Genomic DNA, 27,818 nt, shown 5'->3' with positions numbered 1-27,818 from the left:
TACTTTAAATTGGAAATTTAATAAATTTTAATTCCCCAAATTGATTTACATGAATCACTTGTGGGATACCATTATAAGAAAATACATATGACACAAGCTACGGAACCAATACTTAATCATAATATAATTGATAGAAATGTGAAAACAAGCTGTTATCTATAAATAAGGACAAGCATTGAGGAAAAGAAAAGAATATATAGAAATCTGGGCTGTTAAATGAAGCAGTTAGAGAAAATAGTATTATTGAGAACTGGTAATAAATAGCTAATCTCCAAAGGTAATTTCAAGTTTAAATTACCAAAATTTAAAATTTATTTTTTGTGGTACTGGGGATTGAACCCAGGGGTGCTCTACTACTGAGCCACATCCCAAGCTAGTTTTGGTTTTTATTTTGAGACAGGGTCTTGCAAAGTTGCCCATGAGAGCCTCAAACTTGTGATCCTCCCACCTTAGCCTCTTGAATTCCTAGAATTATAGGTGTGCATCACTATGCTTGGCTAAATTTTATTATTCTGAAAGTAGCCATTTTATTTAATTCACAGAAAATTGACAAACTCTTGGATTCTGAATTTTTGGTAAAATGTTAAAAGACCAAGGTTAAAAAACCTATACTATAGATATCAAATGCAATTTACGTATTTTAGAACAAACATATTGTTTTGAAGTGTATTTTTGAATTCTACAATCTATATTCTCTCCACATAACCCACATCTAAGAAAACATACCATCCTCTAAAAGCAAAACAAAACAGAACTTTCATTAATTTGAAACTAAAGTGCAGCTCTCCACTTCTTGTTAGGATCCGTGTTGCTAACTGTGGAAAGAAAATCAGGGTAAAAATTTAAGAAGGTAAGTAAATTCACTGAATTTTATTTGTGGCTTGAAAAAGCCCTCAATCTTAAGTAAGTTCATTGCTCAATATAAGTCTGAAAATTTTTTTTTAGTTGTAGATGGACATAATATCTTTACTTTATTTATATATTTTTATGTGGGGCTAAGGATCGAACCCAGTGCCTCACATGTGCTAGGCAAGTGCTCTATGCCCAAGCCCCTCAATATTCAGGCTTTGAAAATCTTTTGATTTTAAGGATTAAACTTCAATAAAGATTATTGATTTGAGAACTTATCCTAACACTAGTAAACAATCACAGAATTACTACTATGGTATCTTTGAGTTCACTACATTCACTGTTGCTTAACCTTTCCCTGGTCCCCAATCTTCCACATGCAGAATTCTTCGTGGTCTTGGGGTTTGGGAGAAGAGAAGCTACCCTCTTGATGTACTACTCTTAAGTGTCATTCTGATGGGTGAAGACTGGAACACTATTCGAGATTCTAATTCCTGTGGGAGCTTCTGGCTCCAATTTGTAGCCAACTTACCATGTGCTGCCAACTTTCCTAGTGCCTGTCTTTCCACCTTAACATGTTATTCAAGGGAAAACTCTCATGGGTGTTGTTTTCCTAAAAGGAAACTAGTGCATTTGTAGAAATATGTTAAATGCAGATAGTAAAAAAGTTAAAATTTGGAAATATACTTACATATTTTCCCTTCTTTTTCTAGTTTTTTCAAATGAAGCAAGATGTTACGTTCAGCCATTTTATGTAAATTCTCAGGAATATTCTAAAAGAACAAGGGTGAAGGAAAAACTTTTTTTTTTTAAGAACACCTTTTTTTTGGAAAAATTTAAAGTAAAACAAAATACAACATAAAAAGTTTAAGTTAACACATTTTTACATAGTTATAACCTATAAAATTTCACTTTGTAAATGCCTTGCTTTAGGATACTATATTCCTATATATTTCTATGGATAAAATAGACTAAGGCCTAATAGTAGCAGTGTCTGTTTTGTTCACTACTGAATTCAAGTGTTCAGCTTACTGACACAGTAGGTATTCATTTATATTTTATGAATGAAGGAATAAATAAATGCAAAAATTCTCAGTTTTTTGACAGTTGGCCCTATAGTTTATTTATTAGGTTACATGATAATATCTTTAATATTCTTTATGACATAATTTTCCCTTATTTTTGTCAAAATAATATAATAATGACAACTGTTACTTGAATGAAAATCAAAGCAAATATTCTTTTTATTCTTTAGATATAGAATATAGTTCTAAAGTCAAGCTTCTTGTCTAAATTCACTATCTCTATTTCTCAATTCCCTGAAAATATTTTGCCAAGATCATTAAATAACTTCAGTCAAAATGCAATGGATTCTTTGCATACTCTTTGTACCTGAAATCAATCAGCTACTCTCTCTCTTTTGACGATCTCTTTTCTCATTTATTCCACTGCTGTAATAATCCGTCTTCATCCTGGATATTTTTCCTTAGACTTCTCTTTAGTATTGATGTTTACAGTAAGTTGTACTATTGGTTCTTTTCTCTTTCATACTCATCAAATCACCACCCAACAATACAGGCATTGATTGGTCCCAATCTGAACATCTAACCTCTAACTCTCCCTGAGATCCAGTAACAGGTTATATATACCAATTTGAGTTTCTAGATTTCATCATGTGATTTCCCTACCTCAGATCCTTAATTGATTATTCCCAGATTACTGGCTAAAGACCAAATTTGTTTAGCTGGCAATGAGACAGATTTGATTGTACCTCCTTTTCCTGCCTCAGTTCCTGGGACGCCTTTCCTATGCATCTATATATGCAACCTGTGCTTCAGTCATGTGGTTTCTTTTTGAGTTTTCAAAAACATAATGATCTTTAACTGTGTTTGAATGCAACCTTCCCTCTGTCTAGAGTAACTTTTTCTCCTCTTATCCTGATACAGAAAATGTGTGCACCTTCTTCAAGGATCCATAAGTTTCTAAAGGTTTTCCAGACAAGCATCATTAACCCTGAATTTTCACTAGGTAGAAATGATTTTTATTTTTGTGCCTTGACAGATTTGGTATAGGACTTGGAGGAAGTTTGGTGTAGAAAAATGCAAGATCTGAATATTCAAAAATGTCTAAAGTCTAAAACCTTTAGTGCATCCACACTCAGGAAGTTTCAGATTTTGGAGCATTATTAGATTAGGGATGCTCAAGCTGTATAAAGCATTTAGGATAGTGTCCACGAGCATGCTGTCATGTCTCAATAAATGCACACTAACTATTATGATAAAGCCAGTATTACAAGTACCTGTTGAACATGTGTGTCTTCACTAAACCTCAAATCCCTAGAGGTCAGGGATCCATGGTCTTCTTTGTATCTCTGCACTTTCTTATAGTGTGTCATATAAAAGTGTTCAACAAATGCTGAATGAATATGTCACTCTAGAATACCTAATGCCATCCTATAATCATAAGATGTCTAACACTCACACAGGGAATACACTTCTGAATACACCTCTGAATGCAGAATTGACATTTGTTTAGGTCAGGGCAATTTCTTGATGACTCATTTGTGAGGGTTAGAAGTGTTTTTCTATCTGTACTTAGGTCAGAAAAAAATAAAAAGAAAAAAAACCCCATCCTTTATGTACCTGTATATAGAGGTTACACTCTAGAATTTTGAGGAAATGAACTGTTTCATACAATTTAAATATTTACATTATTCTTTTGCAAATTAGTATTTTTTCCCTGCAGTGCTGGGTATAGAATTCAGAGTTTAGTACATGCTAAGCAAATGCTCTATCAGTGAGCTCTACCGACAGCTCCAGATAACGACATTTAAAAAAAAATCTTAAGCTGTTTAATCATTATCCCTCTCTTTTAGAACAAAACATGATGAGTATGAACTGTTTCTTGATGACTTAAGACTATAGGGACATTAGGTCCTTCCCTAATTCTCAGTGGCTCCAGATTATATTTCTAAACTTATCTTTAGTAACCATCTCATGTATTTTATGGCTGTATTTGTTGTGGAAATAAAATTCAGGTAAAAAAATTTTTGTCTCTTTTTGGTACTGGGAATTGAACCCAGGGGTGCTTTACCACTGAGCTACACACCTCAGTTTTTTATTTTTATTTTTTAATTTTTATTTATTTATTTTTTTAAAAAATATTTATTTATTTTAGTTCTCGGCAGGCAAACACAACATCTTTGTTTGTATGTGGTGCTGAGGTTCGAACCCGGGCCGCACGCATGCCAGGCGAGCATGCTACCACTTGAGCCACATCCCCAGCCCTTTATTTTTTAATTTTGAGACAGGGTTTCATTAAGTTGCTTGCGGCCTTGTGAAGTTGTTAAGGTTGATCTCAAACTTGTGATCCTCCTGCCTCAGCCTCCCGAGTTGCTGGGATTACAGGCATGCACCAAAGTATCCTGCAAACTCTGGTAATCTAACTCCAATGCCTATGTTCTTAACTGCTAAGCTATTTCTACCAACACAGCAGTTATCTAAAGAACATTTGCTGAAAAACTAAAAATTATTTGACTGCCACATAATGCTATTTATTCAGTGATGGGCTCAGACATCACACTTGGAGGCATGGGGCTCTTTCACTATATATAAAATTATTCATATTTTTTGATGGGTATTTTTTTCCATTGTCAGCCATTACTATTATCTCAATATCTGTCTCTAGCAGATCACCCCACCTCCTCTGTTGCCAGTCAGAACACCAAATGATCGCTAGAATAATACTTATCAATATAAAACGGATGCAGTTTCTCCTGCAGAGAAAAGTATATAAGGTTTAATTAAGATGGCTCAATAAAGTGCTTTTTGTTCACTATGGCCAGTTTTTGTTTGCTTGTTTGTTTGTTGGATGTTCTATTGCTCTCAAGTCTAGACAGGTGGCAGTACCTACAAAGTTAACAGACTTGTCCCAACCTGGGCTGTAGTAAATTTACCTACCATTTATAGTCCTTTTGTTTTTATTTTTTGCAGTGCTGGGTATAAAACTCAGGACTTCACATATTCTAGGTAAGCACTTTACAAACACCAAGGTATATCTCCAGCCCTATACAGTCTATTAAGTAGATTCTTTATTCTAAGAAATTTGTTGTATGTACCAATAAGATAAATGAAAATTACCTTGTAGATAATTTTGACAAGATCAGTTACTGTAAATGCTTTTTCAAAATTATCACGAACTAATGTAAGAATTTGTTCTTCTCGTTTATTTCTGTGAGAAATATATTGTAGAATTGTAGCTTCAGCATTAGGGATTACTGGGCCATGTCCTGAATTAAAGTAATTATACAAATTACTCCACCATATAAAAAACATTAAGTACAACTGAAGTTACTTCATTCTATATAAAAAATACTTCAGATGATATATTGGAAAAGCATACTAACTCTACAAATACATATTATTTGGAAAGCTCTACAAGTATAAGGTGTTAAAAATTATGTGCAATCCCAAACAGCCTTAGAGAATTATATCAAAATCTAATCTATTAGATATTATTAAAAATACAAAATAGATTTTAACAATAAAGTATAGCAACAAAAACAGCAACCATAATAACAACATGTAATATTTATAGAGTGCTCACTATGTGCCAGGCCCTGCTCTGCATGCTAAACATACATTATTTTTACAAGAACTCCATAAGGTAGGTATTTTTATTATCCCTTTGTGATAGCAGACACTGAGGCACAGGGAGGGTAGATAACCCACCCAGAATAAAAGAACTAAGAGAGGTGGAGTTGGGATTATGATTTGGTAGTTTTTAACCACTCTGTGCTCATAACCACTATGATAAGCTTACTTATAAAAAAAGACTTATTAAAAGGGGGAATGTAAAAAGTGGATCAATGTAAGTGATCAATATCTATTAAACGTTCACAAAACACTAGTAGCACTTTAAGAATATGTCTAGGCTAGTAGTTTAGAAATTTTGACCATAAAAATTAAATTGTACTAAACTTTAAATAATACAAATTTAATGTGTTATACAAGTCTGTAAAAGAGATGTTTCAAATATTTGGGAACAAAACATCCAGAAGCAGGCTAACCTGCTATGATGTAAAGACTACTGGGCTTTAGATAACAGACTATCACATATTAGCTGCATGACTACAAGGAAGTCTCCGAATCTGTTTCCTCAGCATTGTAATAGGTATACCATTACCTATTCCAAACAGTTTTTGTGAGGATGATAGCTAGAAAGGCCTCTGCACTGAACCTGATGGGTAGCAAGCTTTATTATTTGGTAACTATGGTTACAGAATATAACTTACCTGTGAACAATTGCTGTGCTAATAAGCCAGTTCACTGCATTTACTAAAGCAAACACTCTTAAAACCCTTTGTAGGCAACTTGGCTTCAATGTGAGTATATCCAACATCTATTGTCTTCTCTTTAAAAATAGCTATGAAGTGTCTATTCATTTTAAACCATAACATTAATCTAAATGCCCGTCTCCAGTGTATGTTTCCTATTCCCTCAGATTTAGGAATTAATGAGAGAATGTCAGCACACAGATCTTCCCATGGATGTTTGGTTAGGAGTAAGTTAGATGGACTTGGAAAATTAAGTAACCTAATCCACTTTTTCTTCTCAGCTTTCTTATTGGGTTGTGCCTTTCTTAGCTTTTAGGATTGAAGGAGAGATTTATATTGCAGAGCAGTGCAGTGATTTCTGAGACACTAACAAGAAGTTTCTTCTTCTGGAGAGTGGAAATAAATATACCATTTTACAGTTTCTACGGAAACTATTGATTTTTTAATATTGTGAGGTCAAATGTAATCCAAGGTTACAAAGCTACAATATGATCCACAATAGAAATCAAATTAATAAAAATGATGGGAAGTTATGGGATAAAAAATATTCCTTTTCTAATGTAAGCTTATTTTGTTTTTAATTAACAGTTCTATCAACAGCTGTGTAGATGCTGAAAAATAATTCTCATAGATTTTTAACAGGTTATCAATGTAACTCTTGGCCTTGTCTTTAAATTTAACTATATGGCTAAATAAAACTTAGGAATATAATTTAAGGAAATAGTTTATATGTGTTTCTTCTATGCAAGCTAAAATGAGCCTTCATCATTTGGTAAGAACAACTTTCTAGGTTAAAAAAATTACCTACCTGGATATATAATATTGGCTTTGATTTTCAATAACTCTTTCAGGGAGTTCATATAATCATAGAGGTCTTCAAATATAGTTGTTCCTTCCCCAAGAATGCAATCTCCAGAAAAGAGGGCATTTTCCTCTTCTAAGAGTAGAGCCATATGATCATCAGTGTGGCCAGGTGTGTATATAACTCTTGTTGAAAAAAGAATAATAAATAACAAAATAACAAGTGAGCTTAGAAGAAATACTGGGAACTCAATTATTATCTGTCCTTACCTTTGTAAAAGATACAAATAAATTTAACAATGAATTAAAAAATTTATTTCTTGTGCCCACTGAAAATTATCAACAAATAATTCTTTATCTAAATCACATCTATGACTTTAAAGTGAAAATTTAATACTTTTCCCATATTTTTAAATTTTATAAATAATAAGTACAGATTATAACAAATTTGGAAAACAGAAAAATTAAGAACTTAAGGACATAAAAATCAGCAACATTTCTATTACTTTTTTTATTTAAAAACGTAATTGTTTTTGCCAACATGGTGATGCAGCCTTTCAATCCCAGCTACTCAGAAGGCTGAGGCAAGAGGATCACAAGTTTGAGCCCAGTCTGGGCAACTTAGAGCCTTTCTCAAAAAAAAAAAAAAAAAAGGGTTTGGGAATCTAGCTCAGAAGTACAGTGCTTCTGGGTTGAACTGCTGGGTATGCGTGCACCCCCCCCCCCCCCCGCCCCCGCACTCTGTTTGAGAATGATTTTATAACATCTTTAAATATTTTTCAAAGACAAGTATTTAAATGCTTTGCTAAGTAGCGGGAACAAAGTTACTCCATAAATGATAAACACCTTATTTTAGTAGTTTATAAAGATTTAAAAGAAACAATCTTTCATTAGGATGTCAAAGAAAATAATTGCTGTGTATTCTTTCTGCCTTTGTGGTGCCCAGATGGAATTGAGATATACATCTGTAGGTTTAAAAAAAAATGACATTTTAAAAAATCTATTTTTCTTTTTTTGGTTCTAGGGATTGAACCCTGGGGCACTTAGCTACTGAGCCACATCTCCAGCCCTTTGTTATTTATTTTTTCAATATTTATTTTTTAGTTGTAGTTGGACACAATACCTTTATTTATTTTTATGTGGTGCATGGAATATTTTTAATAAGTCTCAATAATGGAATGGCCTCACACGTGCTAGACAAGCACTCTACTGCTGAGCCTCAACCCCAGCCCCTTCCCAGCCCTTTTTTATTTTGAGACAGGATATCGGTGAGTTTCTTAGGGCCTAGATGCTGAGGCTGGCCTTGAACTTATGATCCTTCTTCCTCAGCCTCCTGAGCTGCTGGCATTTCAGGAGTACACCACCTTGCCTGGTTAATCTATTTTTTTCTAATTAAAAAATTTAAAAACAAAGCAGTTTGGATTGATTTCTCTCTATAACATGCTTTTATTTTTTCTTCTCTTTCAATTTTCAATTTTTTGTTTATAATCAATATAATTGTTATTGTAATCAATACTTTTAAAGCATGACAAATACTTTATTTCAAGAATTCTTATTTATTTTATAACTATATCTACAAAAAACTCATTAAATAAAGAACTAAGTCTAAATAATTTGTTTACAAAAGCACATACCCCTTGATTTCTGTCACATAAAGATTTAATTCTTTGTACACATTTCTTCTGTATTCATCTTATATTTTGGATTATAACTCTTTTACATAGGTTTCACATTGTTTTCTTATTTATCATTGAACTTTACAAGGTTAAGTTCCTGAAGGGTTGTCTTGTTCTTAACTTTACATTCCCAGTTCTGGACACTTAGTGGAACCTAATTTATTTGCATTGCTTTCTATGTGTTGGGCACTGTCTTCAGCGATTGATAGATATTACACATTTAGTACTTACATTACTTTGGGGTGGGTACTTGTTATGGTTTGGATATAAAGTGTCTCCCAAAAGCTCTTATGTTAATGTAGGAATGTTCAGAGATGAAATGACTGGATTGCAAGAGTTGTAATCTAATCAGTCCATCTGACTTTGAATGGTCTTGGTGGTAACTGTAGGCAGGTGGGGTGTGGCTAGAGGAGGTAGGTCACTGGGATTCTGACCTGAAAGGGATCATCTTCTCTGTGTCCTGGTCATCATGAAGCGATCAGTGTTCCTTTACCATGCCCTTCTGCTCTAATGCCTCACCTTATGCCCAGAGTAATGGATTCAGCCAATCATGGACCAATTCTCTGGAACCATGAAATGAAATAAACTTTCCCTCCTTTAAGCAGTTCTGTTGGGTATTATGGTCACAGCTATGCAAAGCTGCCCAACACAGTACTAGCTACCTCTCAATTTATATTTTAGAAAAAATGAATCATAGGAGATAGCAATAAATACCTGATAGAGTATAGCTTAAATTACATTTAGCTTAGGAAATTAATTATTAAGTGTGTGCTGCTTTTTTTTTTTTTTTTGGTATGAGGGATTGAACTCAGAGGGGCTTAACTAATGAGCCACATCCTCAGAGTTTACTAAGTTGTTCAGGGCCTTCTAAGTTGCTAAGGCTGGCTTTGAACTTGTAATTCTCCTGCCACAACTTCCTGAGTGGTTGGCATTACAGGTGTGTGCCACTGTGCCCAGAAGAGTATTGCATATTTATGTGAATGGAATATTTTTAATAATAGTCTCAATAATAAAATATTTTTTGGGGAAAGGGTTAAAACAATTGCCACATTTGTATTTAATACTTAGGAACTAAACACAGGTTTTTGATTAAAGATAGTAAACACTTGTTTTCTTTGTCCTAAAACACCAATAAAATTACCCTAAAGGAGATTTTTTTTTAATGACATAAACCCACAAAAATGAGAAGAATGGGACAGGCAACACATCATCAAATATTTAGAAGCTAAAAAGAAAGATGAGTGATAAGTGACTTATTCAGCCATGAGAAAACTGAAACCTAAACAGGTAGTGGTGAAAGCTGAGAAGCAATCAGATTTATGCTGCAGAATCCCCCAAAGTCTAAGGATTTGGGACATAAGGTATCTGGAAGCTTGTCATGCTTGTCATTCATGAAGCCCTAGGTTCAATCCCCAGAACTGAACAAGCAAACAACACCCCTCACCTCAAACCCAGAAACAACAACCACCCCTCTCCCACAAATATTCAGATCTTCAGATTCTCTTCTTTGAACAGTGAGACAAATGTTTCACTCCTTTTAAGGGAAAGACAACAGATTTATTTGAAGAAGAGAAAACAGGCACAGATGGAGGTAGTGACAATATAGTAAAAAATGAATTACTTCAAATACAGGTAAATTTTCAAGATGCCTTTCAACACTAGTTTTCATAGTGCTAGCAGTAAGGCCTTTCCCCTACATGAAATTAGAAGAGTCTTCTAAGTTATTTCACAAGCTCAGGAGTAAAAGACTCTAAGGTAACAATGCTGGAAGTTTCTCAACTAAACAGTTCATCTAGATTTCCTTACAGTGAGGCTCAAAACCCACAAAAGCCTCTCTTCTCAGAGGTCCCAAATAGCTCTATAGTTTCTATCAGAGGACAATCTGGAAACATCAGAGGATAATCAGGATTTCTAGAATCTAAGGAAAGCCACTTACATGGAAGAAAGTGAATAAAAATAAGCAAAGAAATTTAGAGACAAAAGAATTATGAGAAAATCTTTCAAAACATACAGACAAACAAAAACATCAAACCCCACAGATTATAAAGTCCTCAGTGTGGTAAAAGAACAAGAAACAAGATAGGTTAACTTACAATGAGCATTTAGGGAACAAAAAATTTCATTGAAAATTAAAAATTTGAGAACAGAAATGAATGAAAATATAGAATTAGGAGATAAAATTGATACAGATATAGTTGATATAGTAAAAAGGCAAAAAGAAGGAAAACAAAAAAACATGTTAGATGATGAGTGTAGAAATTCTAACAAAATAGAAGTTTTAAGTAAACGAAAGCAAATGAAATAGAACAAAACAGATGAGAAAATAATCAACAAGCAATTTCAAGAAAAAATTCTAGGACTGAAGAGCAGATTGAAAAGGCTTATCAAGGATTGACGAAGACACTTTTATGTGACCAAAACTTTGTTCAGGCTCCTTTCAGTTTTTCTGATTATAGGGTGTAGAATATTCTCCAAAATATGCCACCTTGTCATACTGAGTATTTTAAGCTGAAGGAATCTGAGAAAATTGAAAAAGCATGAAATTCTGTCTGACTTCCCTGCTGTTGTCCCCTGAAGTAGGTCATAAAACAGAATTCTGACCTTCCTCCAAAATAGGTCACAAGTCCCTCACATAAGAGATGCCTTCTCCATATCCTGTTGAAGGAACATCTTTATTTCTGAAGACACAGAGAATAATATGAAAAATTGGTTTTGCTAAGTTCCCTTAGACCATACCTCCTTTGTCCAATCATGCTTCTTCATGACTATCTACTTCACCAAACTTAGCATAAAAATGCACAGGTTTTCAAGTTTCTTTTGGTCTTCATTTTGAAGACTCCTATGCCATATAAAGCTTAATAAAGTCATATGCTTTTTTCTCTATTAATTTGTAGTTGCTAGTTCTATTTTCAGATCTAGCTGGGAGACCTTAAGAAGGGAGAGGAGTGCTTACCTCTCTGTCCTAATTTGAGCAAGAATCTTGCTAAGTCAGTTTAAGGAAAACCTCCTACCCTTGTTATCTGACTGCCATCAATATCTTATCACCCTATTGCCTTTAGCAATAATCCAATCTAGTTGGTTTAGGCAGAAATCCCTTTCCCATTTCTACTGTAATTTTCCAGCCACTCAGCCCTACCCTGCTCCTTCATTATAAATCACTACTTGATCTTGTTGGAGTTACTGTTGTGTCTAATCCCTCTAACACACAGCAAGATTCCATTGCAATGGTCCCTGTATCTATTGCCATGGGCCCCCTTTAATAAAGTCTGTAAGTCTGTCTATGTCATCAGCAAGTATCATGAATAGTTTTCTCCTTAAGAGGTCCCAGAACCATAAACTTGAGACATATAACTTCAGAAATTTCAGAAAAAAAAATGGACAAGGAGAAAAAACAAAAACTACATGATAAAAAAATCAGATTTAGATTTTTCAACTGCAGTGTTGAAACTAGAATGAAATAACATCCTATGTACAAAATGGAGAAGGGAAAAGTTTCAATTCATGTTTTATACCCAGAAAATCTAAATTTAAAAAATTTTAAAAAATAAATTAATTTCTCAACTGATGCATCAAAATATTTATGGGGTACCTACCATGTGAGGTTTTGATACATGTATACAGTATATAAGGTTTAATCAGGTTAAACTTATCTATATCTTTAAACCTTTATCAAGTCCTTATGATGAAGACAATTAAAATCCTTTCTTTCAGCTGTTTAAAATATATAGTATATGATCATTATCTATGGTCACCTTATTCTGCAAAAGCACAGCAGAACTACTTATTCCCATCTAACTGTAACTTAGTACCCATACAGCAAACCTTAAGTTAGATTTTAAAAAGACACATTCACCAACTGCAAGGGAGGCTGAGGCAGGAGGATCACAAGTTTAAAGCCAGCCTGAGCAACCTAAGGACCTTGTTTCAAAAGAGCTGAGGATGTAGCTCAGTGGTAGAGCACTTGCTATGAGGCCTGGGTTCAGTGCCAGAAAAAAACAGTAACAACAACAAATTAAAGTCTTAAGTCTCTTTCTATCCTTTCTCAGGAAACTTTTAGAGTGGGGTTTCCAAATAGAGGGGGTATAGGAATTTATTGATTATAGGAAATAGGTGATCCCGCATTAAAATTTATTGGTTATGGTAAATACAGAGGCAAAGAAAAGCACTCCCTGAGAATGAAAGGAACTCTGATGGTAGCTACACTAGACTTGGAGGAAAACCAGTTCAGACTGGAAGGGGCAGAGGGGAAGTTGCTTCTTGGAAAATGAAACAGAGAATCCCTGATACATTTAAACATCTTGAGAAAAGGTTTATATAATCAGATTTGAATTAGTGATAAGTGCATAGAAAACTATGCAAATAAAACAAAGTAATAACCACAGGGAAAACAGAAAAGTAAAAGTAAACATAGTTTACTATATGTTTCAGCTGTATAACAGTCATAATATGTAATCTTAATGCCTATAGTCATAATAATGTAATCATTGAATATATGAATCCCCTTCTTCTTTCTTTCTGCCCTCTTTTTGATTCTCTCTGGAGATCCTTGACTACTACCCAATTCACTAATATTGTTATAAAAATATTAGCTAAAATATTAACAGAATAAAAAACACATTCAAAAATAATATCATGACAAAATTTATAAGATCCCTGAAAATAATAAAATTATGGTGAAAACTAATAAGCTTGTTTCCATATGCTTTGAAAATGACATTTAACAAAAGTCAGTTCTTATTAATTTTTTTAAATATTTTTTAAATATTTTTTTTTAGTTGTTGATGAAGCTATTTTATTTATTTTTATTTATATGTGGTGCTGAGAATTGAACCCAGTATCTCACACATGCTAGGTAAGTGCTCTATCACTGAACCACAACCCCAGCCCCACTCTTACTAATTAATAAGTGAAATGACTACAACTTAGAGGAGTTTCTTCTTTGCCAAAAGAAAAATTAATCAAACATTTAATATTAAATGTTAAAATAGTAAAGACTTAAAAAAATCTGTTAAAAACATGATGATAGAGTTTAAGAATACAAAATATTCATTAGTGGGGAACAATTATTATTATTGTTTTTGGTACTGGGGATTAAACCCAGGGGTACTTTACCACTAATCTATGTCCCCAGCCCTTTTTATTTTTTATTTTGAGAAAGAGTCTCACTAAATTGCTTAGCCTCTTTAAATCACTGAGGCTGGCCTCAAACTTATGATCCTCTTGCTTTAGCCTACCAAGTAACTGGGATTACAGGAATGTGTCACTGTGCTTGAGAGGAACAATTATTTTTGAAAGATCAAAGCCTGACCTTTAATAACCATTAGGCTTTTCTGATTTCTAAGTGTATGCTTCACATATTGCAGACATTTATAATATTATACTTGCTTCAATGGTGAGGTATTAAAGAGCTGTTTGAAATAATTTGTGTGATTAAACTTGCAACCACCTGATAATAGAAGCATTCAATGTTATATGAAAATAATTCCAGGAGGTCGTTTTCCATTTAACAAAAGTCAGTTCTTATTATACTATAAAACTTTGTCAGTTCGTGAATGTGTATCATCTCTTATGGACAATTTCTGAATACACAGAATGCATTAATAAGCAGAACTCCATTCCTTTTAATCTGTAAATACTCACTTGGAGAGCTACTCTGTTTTCGTCTGCAAACTGTCTTATATGTCAACACACTTGCAATACTTCCTTTATTATTACTCACCTTTGCCACACCAGAACTCAGCAGTTTTTTTTTTTTTAATTTTCTAAGTCGAAGGCAGTAAGGTAACTTAAGCTAGGGGACTGGAAATTCTAAGTCACTTGTGTGGTTAATGTCTTAATTTGCATAAAACTGTGTTAAAATTCAACTCACACAAACAGGAGGAGAAAAGGAAATAACATCAGAGGTGCTTTGCTAATAAGAAATGTAGCTGTATTGTTCCCATTCATCAGTTTAAAGTCCACTCTTCTGGACAGAGTGGACTTTATAAGGATGGCACTCAAGACAGTCATCTGGTCAACTTTTAAGAAATTAAATTTAGTTTTCTAGAAAATTCCTCATAGTGATATCCAGAGTCAAATTTTTGCCCCCCCCCCCAAAAAAAAATTCTAGCTTTCTACTTTTTACTACAAAAGTTCTTGGTGGATATTACCTGTGTCCTCTTGTTTTTTTTTTTTTTTTTACAAAGTTGGCATGTAGGCAAGATTAATTGGACAATGAGTACTTGAAGACTTATGCACATTTTTAACCATCTATTTATGGAACTTTTGCTTAAGAACAAATCTTCAGGCAAATACTGAAAACAACTGGGTTTTACTGACTATAAAAATGGAAATTTGAAACCACAGTCATCAAGCTTTATTATAATTGGAAATGTATATTTTAAGAAAAGATTTACCAAGTCATTTTTAAAGAATGCGAATGCTATTTATTTTTGATTCTTTGTGTTGTTTCCTTCCAATCTTAAAATACATTTCTACATTTAATTTGTACTAACCATATATTTAAAAACATCTATTTAATGAAATTATACAATATTGAGATTTGCTCTACAAGTCCAAGGTAGTAGTCAACTAAAGGGGAGCTAGTGATAGGATGCTAGCCTGAGGGGGACTTTTGGGGCACTAATACTGTTCTGTTTCTTTATCTGGTGCTGCTCATATGGCTTGTTCAGTTTGTAAGAAGTCATCATATTATACATTTAGGATATGAACATTTTTCTGTTTACAGATAATACTTTAATAGAAAGTTTAAAAAAATGTGGTCCTGCTTACTTTGGTAGTAGTTAACTTGCAAGGGCTGAATATTCTTAATATATAAGATTTGATATAGATCTAATATCCATATTCTGTAATGGGTGATAAACCAGTACTACTATTCCCAAACCTTTGAGACAGAAGACTCAATGAACCCTTTGCTGTCTCCACCTCTTTCACTAGCTGGCCCAGGGCTGGTGTACTATGAACAAAATTCAGTATTGTTCAGAATGCTTTCTGAAGAAGTAATAATGTTTATTCTCCTCTGATATCATGAGAAAAATTATATGAGAGCCGGGTACGGTGGCCCATGCCTGTAATCCCATTGACTCGGGAGGCTGACAGGAGGATTGTGAGTTCAAAGTCAGCCTCAGCAATGGCGAGGTGCTAAGCAACTCAGTGAGACCCTGTCTCTATAAAAGTTACAAAATAGGGCTGGGGATGTGGCTCAGTGGTTGAGTGCCCCTGAGTTCAATCCCTAGTACCAAAAAAAAAAAAAAAAAAAATTATATGAGATGCTAGTGTATTTTAACGACAATACTTTAGGACAAATGCCCAGTAATTAGCTGGTGTGTAAGTTATACAGTGATTTTGTAAATCACTAGTGTAGTGGAAAAAGGTTTTGGCTTGAAAATAGACATAGATACCCATCACTTTAATTTTTTTCTTATTCAACTGTTCGTCTATTTGCCTCTTTATATATTTATATATTTACTCTTTATATATTTACTACATGTAGGATGAATGTTCAGTGCCTTGTATGTGACAGGGATTGCAATTAAAGGAAGAATCTGGTATCTGCCTAGGTTGGAGAATAGCTAGCTACTAACCAAAGCTGTATCTTCTTTTTTCCTGGGCATGCAGTTAAACTAAATTTCCCAGCTTACCTATGGTTAGGGGCGGCATATGACTGAATCTATAGCCCATGCAACAGAAGGCCTGGTCCATAAAAACCTATACAATATCCCTCTGTGCTCTTTTCCACTTGTTGAATTGATTGATAGGAAGAAAAAGCATAAAACAATAATGGACATGAAGAAGGAATAGCACTGACAAATATTTTTGAGACAAAAACTAACTTGATTAGATGTGGCAGGTGGCTGCGGGGGTAAAGGTAAATAGTAGTTAAAGATTAAAGGTAATACTGAAGTGAATATTTCAGAAGAAGGGATAAAGTCCCAAGTAAAAGTAGATGTTTGGAGGTCAGAAGGTCAGTATAGATTGCAGGGGATAGAAGAGACCATGATTGGTTCAGTTTTAAAATTACTGAGTTTGAAATACCTTTCTGAATCCCTCATGCAGGTCATGAGGGATTACAGGTCTGGCCTAAAATGTACTTATTGTAGGTATGGGTCATCTTTTCAAAGTAAGAACAAGGAAATCCCTGAATTGACTTACAAGTAGATCATTAAGCCACCCTAAGAAGAAAATATTGGCTCTTAAAATTTAAATATTTATGTAGAAAAAAATGGTAGGATTCAAACAAATAAAAAGGATATATAGAGGGAAGTCTTCCTGTATTGGTTTCTCCAGCATCCATTCCCCCTACTACCCCCAGGATACCTCACGTTACCAGATGTTTTTTGTATCTTTCCTGAGACAGTCTTTGAACATGCAAGCAAATAAACCTAAACCTGCTCCCCTTCTTTATCACACATATACCCCCACCCCATCTTTCCAAAGGGACATTAACTTACCTTAGAGTGGCTCCCTCAGTCTTAATCACATCTCCATCTTTCAGATAAACATATTGTTGCTCTCCATTTCCTATAATTTCTTTCCTGTGAGGATTCCGTGGGAGTTTTTTAATACAATAGGTAGTTTCTAGCCACAAAACATATAAATATATTAGGTCATACTTTAAATGATTTAGCCTTTTAAGAGATCAACTTTAATACAGCTTACAATTGTGAATGACTACATAAAATACTCACATTAAGACCACAGAAATATGGGATGAGTTGTAGCTTATCCCTCTGGATGTAACTTTTAATATAATTTAATGAAAGAGCTTTTTATTCTTCCATGCACCTCTCATGGAAGCCTGTATGATTTTTCTGTCATTCCATATAAAAGTTTGAAAGTAGTTCTTCATAATCTTAGTCAGTTTTAACATTAGGACAAGTGTTAAAAGAGTAATAATACAGAACCCAAGAACTATCTCTATCTAGGTGCCTACCTACAGTAAAGAAGCAGTGGTACATGCTTGTAATCCAAGCTGTTTGGGAGGCTGAGGCAGGAGGATCACGAGTTCAAAACCAGCCTTAGCAACTTAGGGAGGTGCTAAGAACTCAGTGAGACTCTGTCTCTAAATAAAATATTAACAAGGGTTGGGGGATGTGCTGTTATGATCCATGCCATGAGTATTGAAAGGAAACTCCAAACCTGAGGCTAAGTAAGTTCAGCACAAACTACTACTCACTGATATAAAGAAAATCAAGCTAAATAACCCATCAATAGTCGAGTGCCAATCATCTATGTATAGTGAATACAAGCACCATGACATCAAAGGATTTAAAAACTGTCATACTGGGGGGAAATGAAATTTATAAACAGAAACAAAGACCTATACACAATGCCATTTCCTGAATGCTAAAAGGACAATTCAACTAGTAAGAGCAACAGAGCAGGTCACGGTGGTGCAGATCTGCAATCTCAGCTACTGGGAAGCTTAGGGAGGAGAACTGTCAAATTCAAGGCTAGCAAGACCTTGTCTCAAAAAAATAAGATAGGGATGGGGATATAGCTTAGTGGTAGAGTACTCCTAAATTCAATCCCTTGTACCACCAAAATAAATGAGTAAACAAAATTAAAAAGAAAAGAAACGCAACAGGAGTCCAGAGAAAAGAAAAAATAGGAAAGAATTCAGATATATGATGGAACTTAGGGTATGATTTACATGATAAGTAAGATGTATAAGAAAGACATGGAGGAATGGAGAACAGCATTAGTAATGGCATAGGAATGAGAATGAGCATGGCATACCTGTGACAAGATAATGCTACCAACTTGTCTAATGGAAATCACTGGGTGGAAGAGTGGAGAAAGTGGGCTAGGTAAGATGAGCTCGATTATGGAGGGCCTTAGACTGCCTTTCTTTTCACACAATGGAGGGATTTAAATTTTACCAAGTATGGCCATTCCACACTTTCAGGAAGACAACGAGATGGTGTTAACAGGTGGGGCAATATGGCAGTTGTAAGTGGGGAGAATGGAAGGGTGAAATCTGACAGAACAGAACCAAGAGGGGATGACCGCAATAACCCACATCAAAGATAATTAATATTAAGGTGGTAGAACTGAAAACACATGAGGGAGAAAAAGACATCCCAAAGAAAAACCAACAAGGCATAGAAATCTGGCCAGTATGGAGTATAAAAGAGATAGAAACACTGAAAAAAATAATAACAATAACAAACAGCACCTTCCCTTTCCAACCTAAAATTCCATTATTTTGTATCTTGGAGGTTGAAGCAAAAAACCAAACCAAACCAAACCAAACAAAACCAACCAACCAACCAACCAACCAACCAACCAACCAACCAACCAACCAGATCTGGAAACTGATACTGCATAATAAATTAGGATGGTGAGGCTTATTTTGTTTTTTAATTTGCCTAATTAGAACTTCAGTAAAGAAGTAGAGATTTGTTTCTAGTTATAAGACTTTGGTTGACAATCTTCATAAAAAATCACAACTATTTTAAAATTACAAAACAATCCGTACTATAACTTTGTATCAATTTTCAAATATATAAGTTTTCAATATACATAAAAGAAAACAAATATCTTATTCACAATAACCATTTACAAGAATGGACAAACATGCTGAAAACAATCATATAACATTTCTAATAATTACTTTATTGAGATATAATTCACATACTATAAAATCTGTCCTTTTAAAGTATACAACTCAGTAGGTTTTAACTATAGTCAAAGAATTGTGCAACTATCACCACTATCTAATTTTGGAAGCTCCCAAGAGAAATTCTGAACTCAATGGTAATCACTCCCTGCTCATTCCCTTCTAGCCTTTGGCAACCACTCATCTACTTTCTGTCTCTATTATATAGCTCAGTCATTTGTTAAGGTTTGCATAATGGTTTATAATATTATTGAAAATGCTTATCATTTAAGCTAGTACAAATGTGATATTGTCAATTTATTATACTTTCTAATAAAAACATTTTAATTGAATAGCATAGATACAAACATTTGAATCCTTGGGCTTAGTTGTGAAATATGTGGCAGAGACTCAATTTTACTTGGAAAATAATTAAAAATTATCAAATAACAAAATATATTTTACAAGATTTATTCTAAAACCAAACCAAACCAAAATATGTAAGCAGTGTGGGATTACAGAGTTTGCATGCCTAGCAAAATTATGGCTTTCTGTAAGCCGCTAAGAGTTCCCAAATAAGCAGATTGCTTTCAAGTGTTTGTATCTTCCCACAGAAATCTTGTAAATGGCATTTGTATTTTGGTGGTGGCCTATAAAAATATTGTAGCACTGTAAGCTATTTGAATCCTTTCTACTCTACCAATAATTAAACAAAATTGCAAAGAAGTATGGAACAAAGTAACAAATGTAAAACAAAATGAGACCATAATGCTAATGATAAAGGATTTTGAGAATGAAGAAATAACATGGAACTGCTGGGGGAAGATTCTGGAAGACACCTCTGTACGATTTTAATGACCAGCATCCCAAGGTCCTCAGCACCTTGTCTAGCTTCAATAAAGTCCAGAAACAAAAACAACAAGTCACTTCTCAATGTATTAAAATTTCAGTGGCTATACAAAACAGTGTCAATTTTCTCCTTTTGATTCTTTACATCAGTTGAATAGGTAATATACTACCTAAGTATATTAAATATTAGGTAAATTTACATTACTATAGGTAATCTAATAGTTAATATTTTGTATGGAACCCCAAACTTTAAAAATAAGTCTAATAGGAGAATGAATAAATAAATTATAGTGTATTTATACATGAGACTATTACTGGGCAATGGGTGAATTGTCTAGAGAAGGAAAATTCATTAGGCTAAGAAATTATTATTATTATTTTTTTTAGCATCCCCTTGGGTTGGACAAAATGAGGAAAGATGACAAGAACATTAGGTTAATTTTTTTTTTGGTACTGGGGATTGAACCCAGGGGTGTTTAACCACTGAGCCACATCCTTCAACCTGTTTTAATATTTTATTTAGAGACAGGGTTTTGCTGAGTTGCTTATGGGTTCACTGAGTTGCTGAGGCTGGCTTTGAACTCTTGATCCTTCTGTCTCAGCCTCCCTAGACCCTGAGATTACAGGCTGTGCCATGGCACCCAGCAGAAAGGTTTTTTTTTTTTTTAATAACTGGCAGCCTGGTGATACTGGGTGCAGTAGCTGAGACTATTTTGGTCTTAACTATAGTCTCAAGGCCTAAAAAAGGCTTGCAAATATTTTAAAATACTAGTTTAATGCACATGCACATCCTTGTGTGGATTAAAGTCCCTGACCTCTTGGCTAATGCCTTGAATATGCCAAGCATACTCCTATTCCAGTCTCTTTGCTCCTGCAATGACCTTAGTCTGGCATGCAATCCTCTCAGGGGCTCACCCCTTCTTCTTACCCCCTCTTGGATAATAGCCACTGCTTTTTCCCCTTCATTCTTTCCCTTTTCTCTTTGCATAACTTTATTTTTCCCCCAATTCCCATTACTTTCTCCAGTACAGGCTAAGGATACCCTATTTGAAATGCTTGGGACCAGAAGTGTGTAAGAATATTTGCAAAAACATAATGAGGTATCTTGAGGATGATCCCAAGTTTAACACAAAATTCATTTATGCTTGGTATATATTTTCTACCCAAAGCCTAAAAGTATTTTTATACAACATTTTTAGAGAGCTTATGTTTTGACTGTGACCTGTCATGAGGTCAGGCAGGAAATTTCCAACTGTGGAATCATGCTGGTGCTTAAGAAGTTTTGTATTGTGGAGTATTTTGGATTTTTGGACTAGGGAAGCTCATCTTGCAGAATGAAAGCTTTCTGAGAGCAGAGTCTGTTTTCTTCACTGCTATGCTCTCTTGAGCCAAAAACAGTACCTGATATATAGCAGTCACTGGAATACTTGTTGAATGAATAAATAGAAGTATGTGGTGGTAGGATGACAGAATAAGGACAGAATTGGCAAACAGGTTTCAGGAAGAGAGAAATTCAATGATACTTTGTCTGAATTTCAGTTTGTATCAGTAGTTGCTTTGGAATCAATTGTTATGGAAGCCCTGATATCATCTGTTTAGAACATTGACCAAAGCAGCATCTTACTCACAGTACCCTCATGAAATGTTGAACAGAGTGCTTGGCACACAGAAAATGCTCAATAATTATTAGTTATTAAGTGTAAGGCAGTAAAGGTCACAAATGACTAAATTAAAACTGTCCATTATCACAGAGAAAAAGGGGAAAGTAAGAGGGAGAAGAGGATTTAGAAATAGAAATCAGGACTGTTCCTGTCCTTTTATTGTTAAAGCTGGGAACAGTATTCAAGTCACAAAAATAGTACTTTTTTAAAAGTGCCATTTAAATAAAAGGTATTTAGTGAATGGTCTATACCTTACATTATAATGATTCTCAAACGTAATTTTCTTCAATGTGTATTGTAAATATTTTCTGTTTACCATTTTCGATGTTTTTACAAATATCTTTTATGCCTCCAGAATGATCACCATGCCAATGAGTCACTATGATTTCTTGGATTGCTGTATTAAATTCAGCCAGAGCTTGCTTTAAACAGCTGATGTATTCTGGAATTGAGGGCTCTCCAGTGTCAATAAGGATTCTCCTGAAAATTAAGGGGATAATCATGCAATTGGAACAAAGGGTTAATGTTAGCATATTTCTCACACAGATAATTTATATTAAATTTAAGAAACTCTGTAACAGTTTCTTTCAACATGCTTGGAAACCAGTTACATGTTACTTCAGCTTAACTATAGTGATAGTACTGTAAGTTCTTTGAAACAAATTATATCTAAATGAAAGACTATACAAGAAATAACAGCAGTAATCTTGAATACTTACATAGTAACTGTTCCCACTGTATTCTTCCTAATGGCTATTCAAGGCAGGCATTTCATATACTCAGAAGTTAAGTAACTTCCTCAGTGTTACTCCACAAATAAATGACAGAATCGGCATTCAAACCCTGATGCCAATATATTAACATTGAAGTTTTACAACTGTACTCTTACATGTGAAAAAGGATGTAAGGATGTATAGGGGAAGGTCTGAACTGTTATATTTAATTACTAAGACAATCCCATTAGTTATATATACATATATTTTTGTTTGTGGTTTTGAGCCTTTCTTATACTTTGTTTTCTTTCCTCACTATTTTATGGAATAGCCTTTCTCTCTATTTTCGTGAACAAAAGAAATCTGTGATATTTTCCTTAAGAACGAACCAATTCACAAATTTAACCCAAGCAGTTTTAACAGTAATACCTCACACCCATTTAAGCCAAGATATTAGTCTTGATGAAAATTCTGAGTCATTCATTACTTTATCAGAAACTGTTCACAGATTACCGACAACTTGCCATGTCTTTATTTCTTGCAGAAATCAAGAAAAACAACCTTGCTTACTTTCTAGAGAGGTTGGTAACAGGGAGGTGTGTATGACCAAAAACAAACAATAAAGTAACAGGTGACAGAAAAACATTTTACAGATAATTAAAATCCAATTCAAACTGGCCTTATACAAAGTTACAGTTGGATAAGAGCAAGAAGTTCTAGCATGCTATTGCACAGTAGGGTACTACAGATAACAATATCTCGTACATTTCAAAAAGGCAGAAAATATTTTGAAAAGTTTTCACCATTTAAAGAAATTATGTTTGAGTAGATAAAATTTAGTCTGATTTGAACATTATACAACGTATATGTGTATAAAAACATGTATATATGATATGCCATTAATATGTACAATTTTGTGATTTTATAAATGAATAAACACAAACTTTAGAAAAGGTCCCTCACTGGGGAGGAAGACAGTGGGCCACAATTTATATCCTAAGTTCTGTAAAGCAGTGAATCAACTTTAGAAATACACTTTGCAATGCCTGCTCTGGAGATGGGTACCACATGTTACACAGGTCTGAGGGAACATTAGAAGATCTTGGTAGTGAAAGGAAGAGATGGTAGTAAGGAAGAGATGGTTTAAAGACCTTTCAGAAGGCACAATCACAGTTTTTTTTTTTTTTTTTTTTTTTAACAGCGAGTGGAAGGGAAGGGAAAGACAGATCAGATCATTTTGAGTTTCTGGGTGGGATGGTTGACGTGCTGTTAACAAAGACTGGAAACACTGGAGGGAATAAATCTGAGTCTGAACTGGGTCACAGTGAATTTTGCTTTTTCTCCATAGCAATTATAATCATGTAACATGTATTTACATGCTTATTGTCTATCTCCATACTCTCTACCACTCTACAAATGTAATCCCAGGAGGCAGGGACCTTGTCTATCTGGTTGAAGTGATTTATGGATTTATTTGTACATCTACAACATACTATGCAATGCTTGTCCATGTGTACATTTAGTCATACTACATTAAAAATACATAAAACTATAATACGATACTTCCTTATAATATTCTCTTACCTATAATTCTAGATTTTGGCTCTATGAATTTGGGGTTCTTTGGTGTTTATCCCAAATTCTTTATGCCCCTTAATTAGTGTCACTTGGGTTATTTTGGAGGTCTTCTGGCCTTGAGAGGAATCCTTCTATGCTTCAGATCAAGACTTCTCAAGTCTTTTTAAACCACAAAGTCCTCTAATTGTTATTATTTAAATCATTGGTTTCCCTTCCTCCCAAGAAACACTATTTTAAAATATCTGGCAACTGAAAATCTGATCATACAGATAACATCTTATGCTGACACAGTAATTTAAACCATTTGGAGCTTTTATGTTTATTATATTTTGATCCTTAGATCAACTCTAGGGAGGGATTATTTTATTTATAGAAAAAGAAACTAGTCTTCAGAAAACAATTTGCTCCAGGTCTTACAGTCAGCAAGAGACAGTGCTAGGAGGCACAAATGTTTATGTACAAGTTTTAGTGACTTCTTCAGAACTAGGACCCTATTACCTCTTGGACAGAAGGTGACTGTTTAGGAAAGCACCTAGAATCACTTCTCATGTGGCAAAAATAAAACTTCAGTTCTAGACTAGAACACAAAGTTGTTTCCTCCTTAAATATTTATCTCATCTGTAAAGCCTATGAATAGTTATTGCAGATGATTAGATAGTATCATTTCTATGTGAGTTGGTTGCTTTTATTCTTCATGGTCACAGGTAATATACCTCTCTCAGGAGTTCATCCTGCAAATGCAAGTAATACTGATAAAAGGTCTAAGAGAAGAGTGTAAACGAATCTATACAGGTCTATGATTGATTTATTCACTAGGGCTCAGTGCCTGACATGTAGTAGGCACGTAATAATAAGCTGCTACATGAAGAAAAAAATTCTTTAACTGATGGCAAGTTAGTGTAATTAACTATTTCCTTATGGGTATTTTATATCAATATTAAGCTATCAACTGGTCTCCGTCAATATGCTGTCATTAGCTCTTCTCTGAATATCTACTATGAAACCAGTGTTATAAGAAAAACAGAAGTGATAAATACCTAATGTTGTTTTCCACGTTAGTATTTTTTTTTTTTTTGGTTCATAGGTTTCACTGAATCCTCAAAACATACGTATGAGGTAGGTACTATATAGCCCTCATTATATAGGTAAGGAATGTAAAACTTAAGAGAGGTAGCTGTCTTGTTGAAAGTCACACAGCTAGTTGAGTGTGGTGGCGCACACCTGTAATCCCAATGGTTCAAGAGGATGAGGCAGGAGGATCCAGAGTTCATAGCCAGCCTCAGCAATAGGGAGGACTAAGCAACTGGGTGAGACCTTGTCTCTATATAAAATACCAAAAAAAAAAAAAATGGGCTGGAGATGTGGCTCAGTGGTTAAGTGCCCCTGGTTACCCCCCTCACCACCCCCCCAAAAAGTCGCACAGCTAGTAAATGGAGGCAGGATAATAATCTAGGTAACCAAAGTCCAAAGTAGTAACTCTACTCTTCTGGACTGCTTTTTCTATTGTAAGGTACAATATATGACATCACAGTATGTAGTTTTGACAGAAAATGTTCAAATTGCAACTATCAGGGATTCTTGAGAAGAGAAGGAAAATTGGGCAATCATTTGTTGATTCAAGTGCTTACTGAGCACCTATAATACTAAGTATCACAGCAGGTCTACTAGTGCTTCAGAAATTCATTTAACATCCATGGGCTGATCAGAATGAAGAAGACAAGCTAAAATTGTAGTTATCCAGAAGTCCTAGAATAATAGTAAAAATTTAAGAGAAAATTTAAAGAATGGTTATTCATTTGGCAAACATTTACTGTAGTACCTCTACTATACAAGGCTCTATGCTAGGTGCTGAGAATACAGTGATTAATGTCTTCATTGAATTTTTGTTCTGTTGAGTAAGGGTCATGAAAAGTATGGAATGCTAAAACAGTGTACTACTTAGTCCAAAGGGTCAGGGAAGGTTTCCCTGAGGAATTATTTCAAATGTACTCTAAAGGATGAGTAAAGATTGCGAGTTGAAGAAGGGAGGAATGAGTTGGAGACAGAGAAGGAGGTGTGACCAGAAGCTCAGTGGCAGAAATGATACAGCTTTGCTGAGCTACTGCAGAAACAGAAGCATAGCCTACTTGAGGTCTGAGATGAGCCTAATGAGATGGGAGACAGAATACTTAAGGTGTTTAAATTCTCTCTTTTTTGGTTTGATACTGGGGACTGAACCCAGGGTCACTCTACCAGAGTGAGATTCTAGTTTGTAAAGATACATAGGTACTTTTCACACAACATGGGCTTTAAATAGCCAATTTGTTCATCTCATTTTTTAAAGAGAACCGGTAATCTGGGTGGGAGGAAAGTAAATTGAGTTGAACCCAGACCATTCATCTAACTCCAACCATGGTATTCTATGAGTCTTTCTAGAGTAATTTTGCCTATGCAATTTTCATCCTACGTAGACTTTAGAACCAATTTAAGATGACATGCTGAGACAGGAATGCCTGTGGACTATCTGGGCTTAGGGACTGCTTAATTTTCTGCCCTCTTAGATTTTGGAGTTTGCCTAAATAAAGGTCTTGTATATACTTGATCCTGCCAGTTTACTCTGGACTTAACCTTTGGCCTACTTAATTGCAAGTACTCTCAGTCCTTCCTATTCTACAGCTTCTAAAATTCTTAGTTAACGAAAAAAGAGTGAAATGCAGTACATACCTCAAAGGAAAACTCAATGACCTATATTGGTCACAACTATAATAAAAACCAACATTACTTACGGTCAGTTTCTCCTTCCCAAGAGCCAGGTTTTTTTTTTTTTTTTTTTTTTTTTTTTTTAACAGATTCAAGTAAGTTGGAAGCAAGAAAGTCCTGCCCTCTGCTGCTGAATTAAGGAAGTGGCTTCAACATAACTGCTTTCCTGATGGGAAACTGTACTCTGGCCAAAACGCCAAGGGACTTTAATAGTATAAACGCTTTCTTGGAGTCTTACCTCCAGAACAGCTTAAACACGAACTCTGGCATTCAACATTAAGCAAAGTAAATCGGGTTTCAAAAGCTTAAGTTTTTTTTAAATTTTATTTTTTTCACGACTTCTGCCTCGGTTAGAGAGGGTACCACCGGGGTGGTTGTCATTCAGCAGAACTCTGCGGTCCTGGTGTGTGCACGAGGGCCTGATTGGGGCTGCCCTTCCTGGGAGAAGCCGCGCTCCCGCAATCTCTCCCCGGGGCGAGCAGTCGTCGCAGCCTAAGCTCCGCGGTCCCGCGGGCGAGTGTACGTTGTGGGGGAGGGGCGAGACGTTTACCTGGAGCCGGTCCCCACCAGGTAGGTGTTGGTGCCTTGCAGGGTCATGGGACCCGGGTTACAGCCCAACACGCGTACTACCCGACTGGACAGCCGCTCGATGCGCTGCAGCGTGACAGACATCTTGAGTTCCGGCGGCCAGCGGGCTCGTAGCGTATTAGGAAACCAGAGCGAGGAACTAAAATGCCAGCCGGATGGGCGGGGACAACAATCTCGGAACACCACACGAACCGGCAGCGAGAGGCTCAGCAGCTCAGCAGGGGAGGGGCCAGAGAAAACGTGACACCGCTCGAGCTGGGCGGGATCTGGCAGCTGGGCGGGGCTATCTGTCACGTGACGCCGCACGGGGTGCGTAGGCGGGGGCGGGAAGCGGCTCGTGGGCTGCGTGGCTTGTAGCTGTCTGAGGCGCTGAGGCGACGCCGTGTTGTAGAGCCTCCTGCCTTTCTAGGACTTTCTAGGACCTGGCAG

At 35.2% G+C, this 27,818-nt stretch overlaps 2 protein-coding genes across 2 annotated transcripts in view; one reads left to right on the top strand and one right to left on the bottom strand.

Moving 5' to 3' along the window:
• On the bottom strand, positions 1–27,597 carry Lactb2 (lactamase beta 2). The gene is made up of 7 exons (XM_005322989.5): positions 27,352–27,597; positions 22,088–22,251; positions 17,112–17,238; positions 6,993–7,171; positions 4,989–5,137; positions 1,541–1,622; positions 1–815 (listed from the first exon to the last, which is right to left on the bottom strand). The coding sequence occupies exons 1-7, from the start codon at positions 27,471–27,473 to the stop codon at positions 772–774; spliced, it is 867 nt and encodes a 288-aa protein (XP_005323046.1). The 5' UTR covers positions 27,474–27,597; the 3' UTR covers positions 1–771.
• Xkr9 (XK related 9) overlaps positions 27,510–27,818 on the top strand; it is a 37,520-nt gene continuing 37,211 nt past the window's right edge. Inside the window, exon 1 of the mRNA XM_040293391.2 lies at positions 27,510–27,818. The gene's annotated coding sequence lies outside the window, so the exon portion shown is untranslated.

Source organism: Ictidomys tridecemlineatus, chromosome 7 (assembly GCF_052094955.1).
Source record: "Ictidomys tridecemlineatus isolate mIctTri1 chromosome 7, mIctTri1.hap1, whole genome shotgun sequence".
Taxonomy (NCBI): domain Eukaryota; kingdom Metazoa; phylum Chordata; class Mammalia; order Rodentia; family Sciuridae; genus Ictidomys; species Ictidomys tridecemlineatus.
This window is presented reverse-complemented; position numbering and strand designations above follow the sequence as displayed.

Excerpts from the sequence above, each read along its gene's own strand:
- Lactb2 (XM_005322989.5), bottom strand. The coding sequence starts at position 27,473 with ATGTCTGTCACGCTGCAGCGCATCGAGCGGCTGTCCAGTCGGGTAGTA. Across the intron at positions 17,239-22,087 it reads TTGTAAAAACATCGAAAATG|AAACTACCTATTGTATTAAA; the intron begins GTAAACAGAAAA and ends TTTTGTGGCTAG. Across the intron at positions 7,172-17,111 it reads ACTGAGGGAGCCACTCTAAG|AGTTATATACACACCTGGCC; the intron begins GTAAGTTAATGT and ends TTTTTCAACAAG.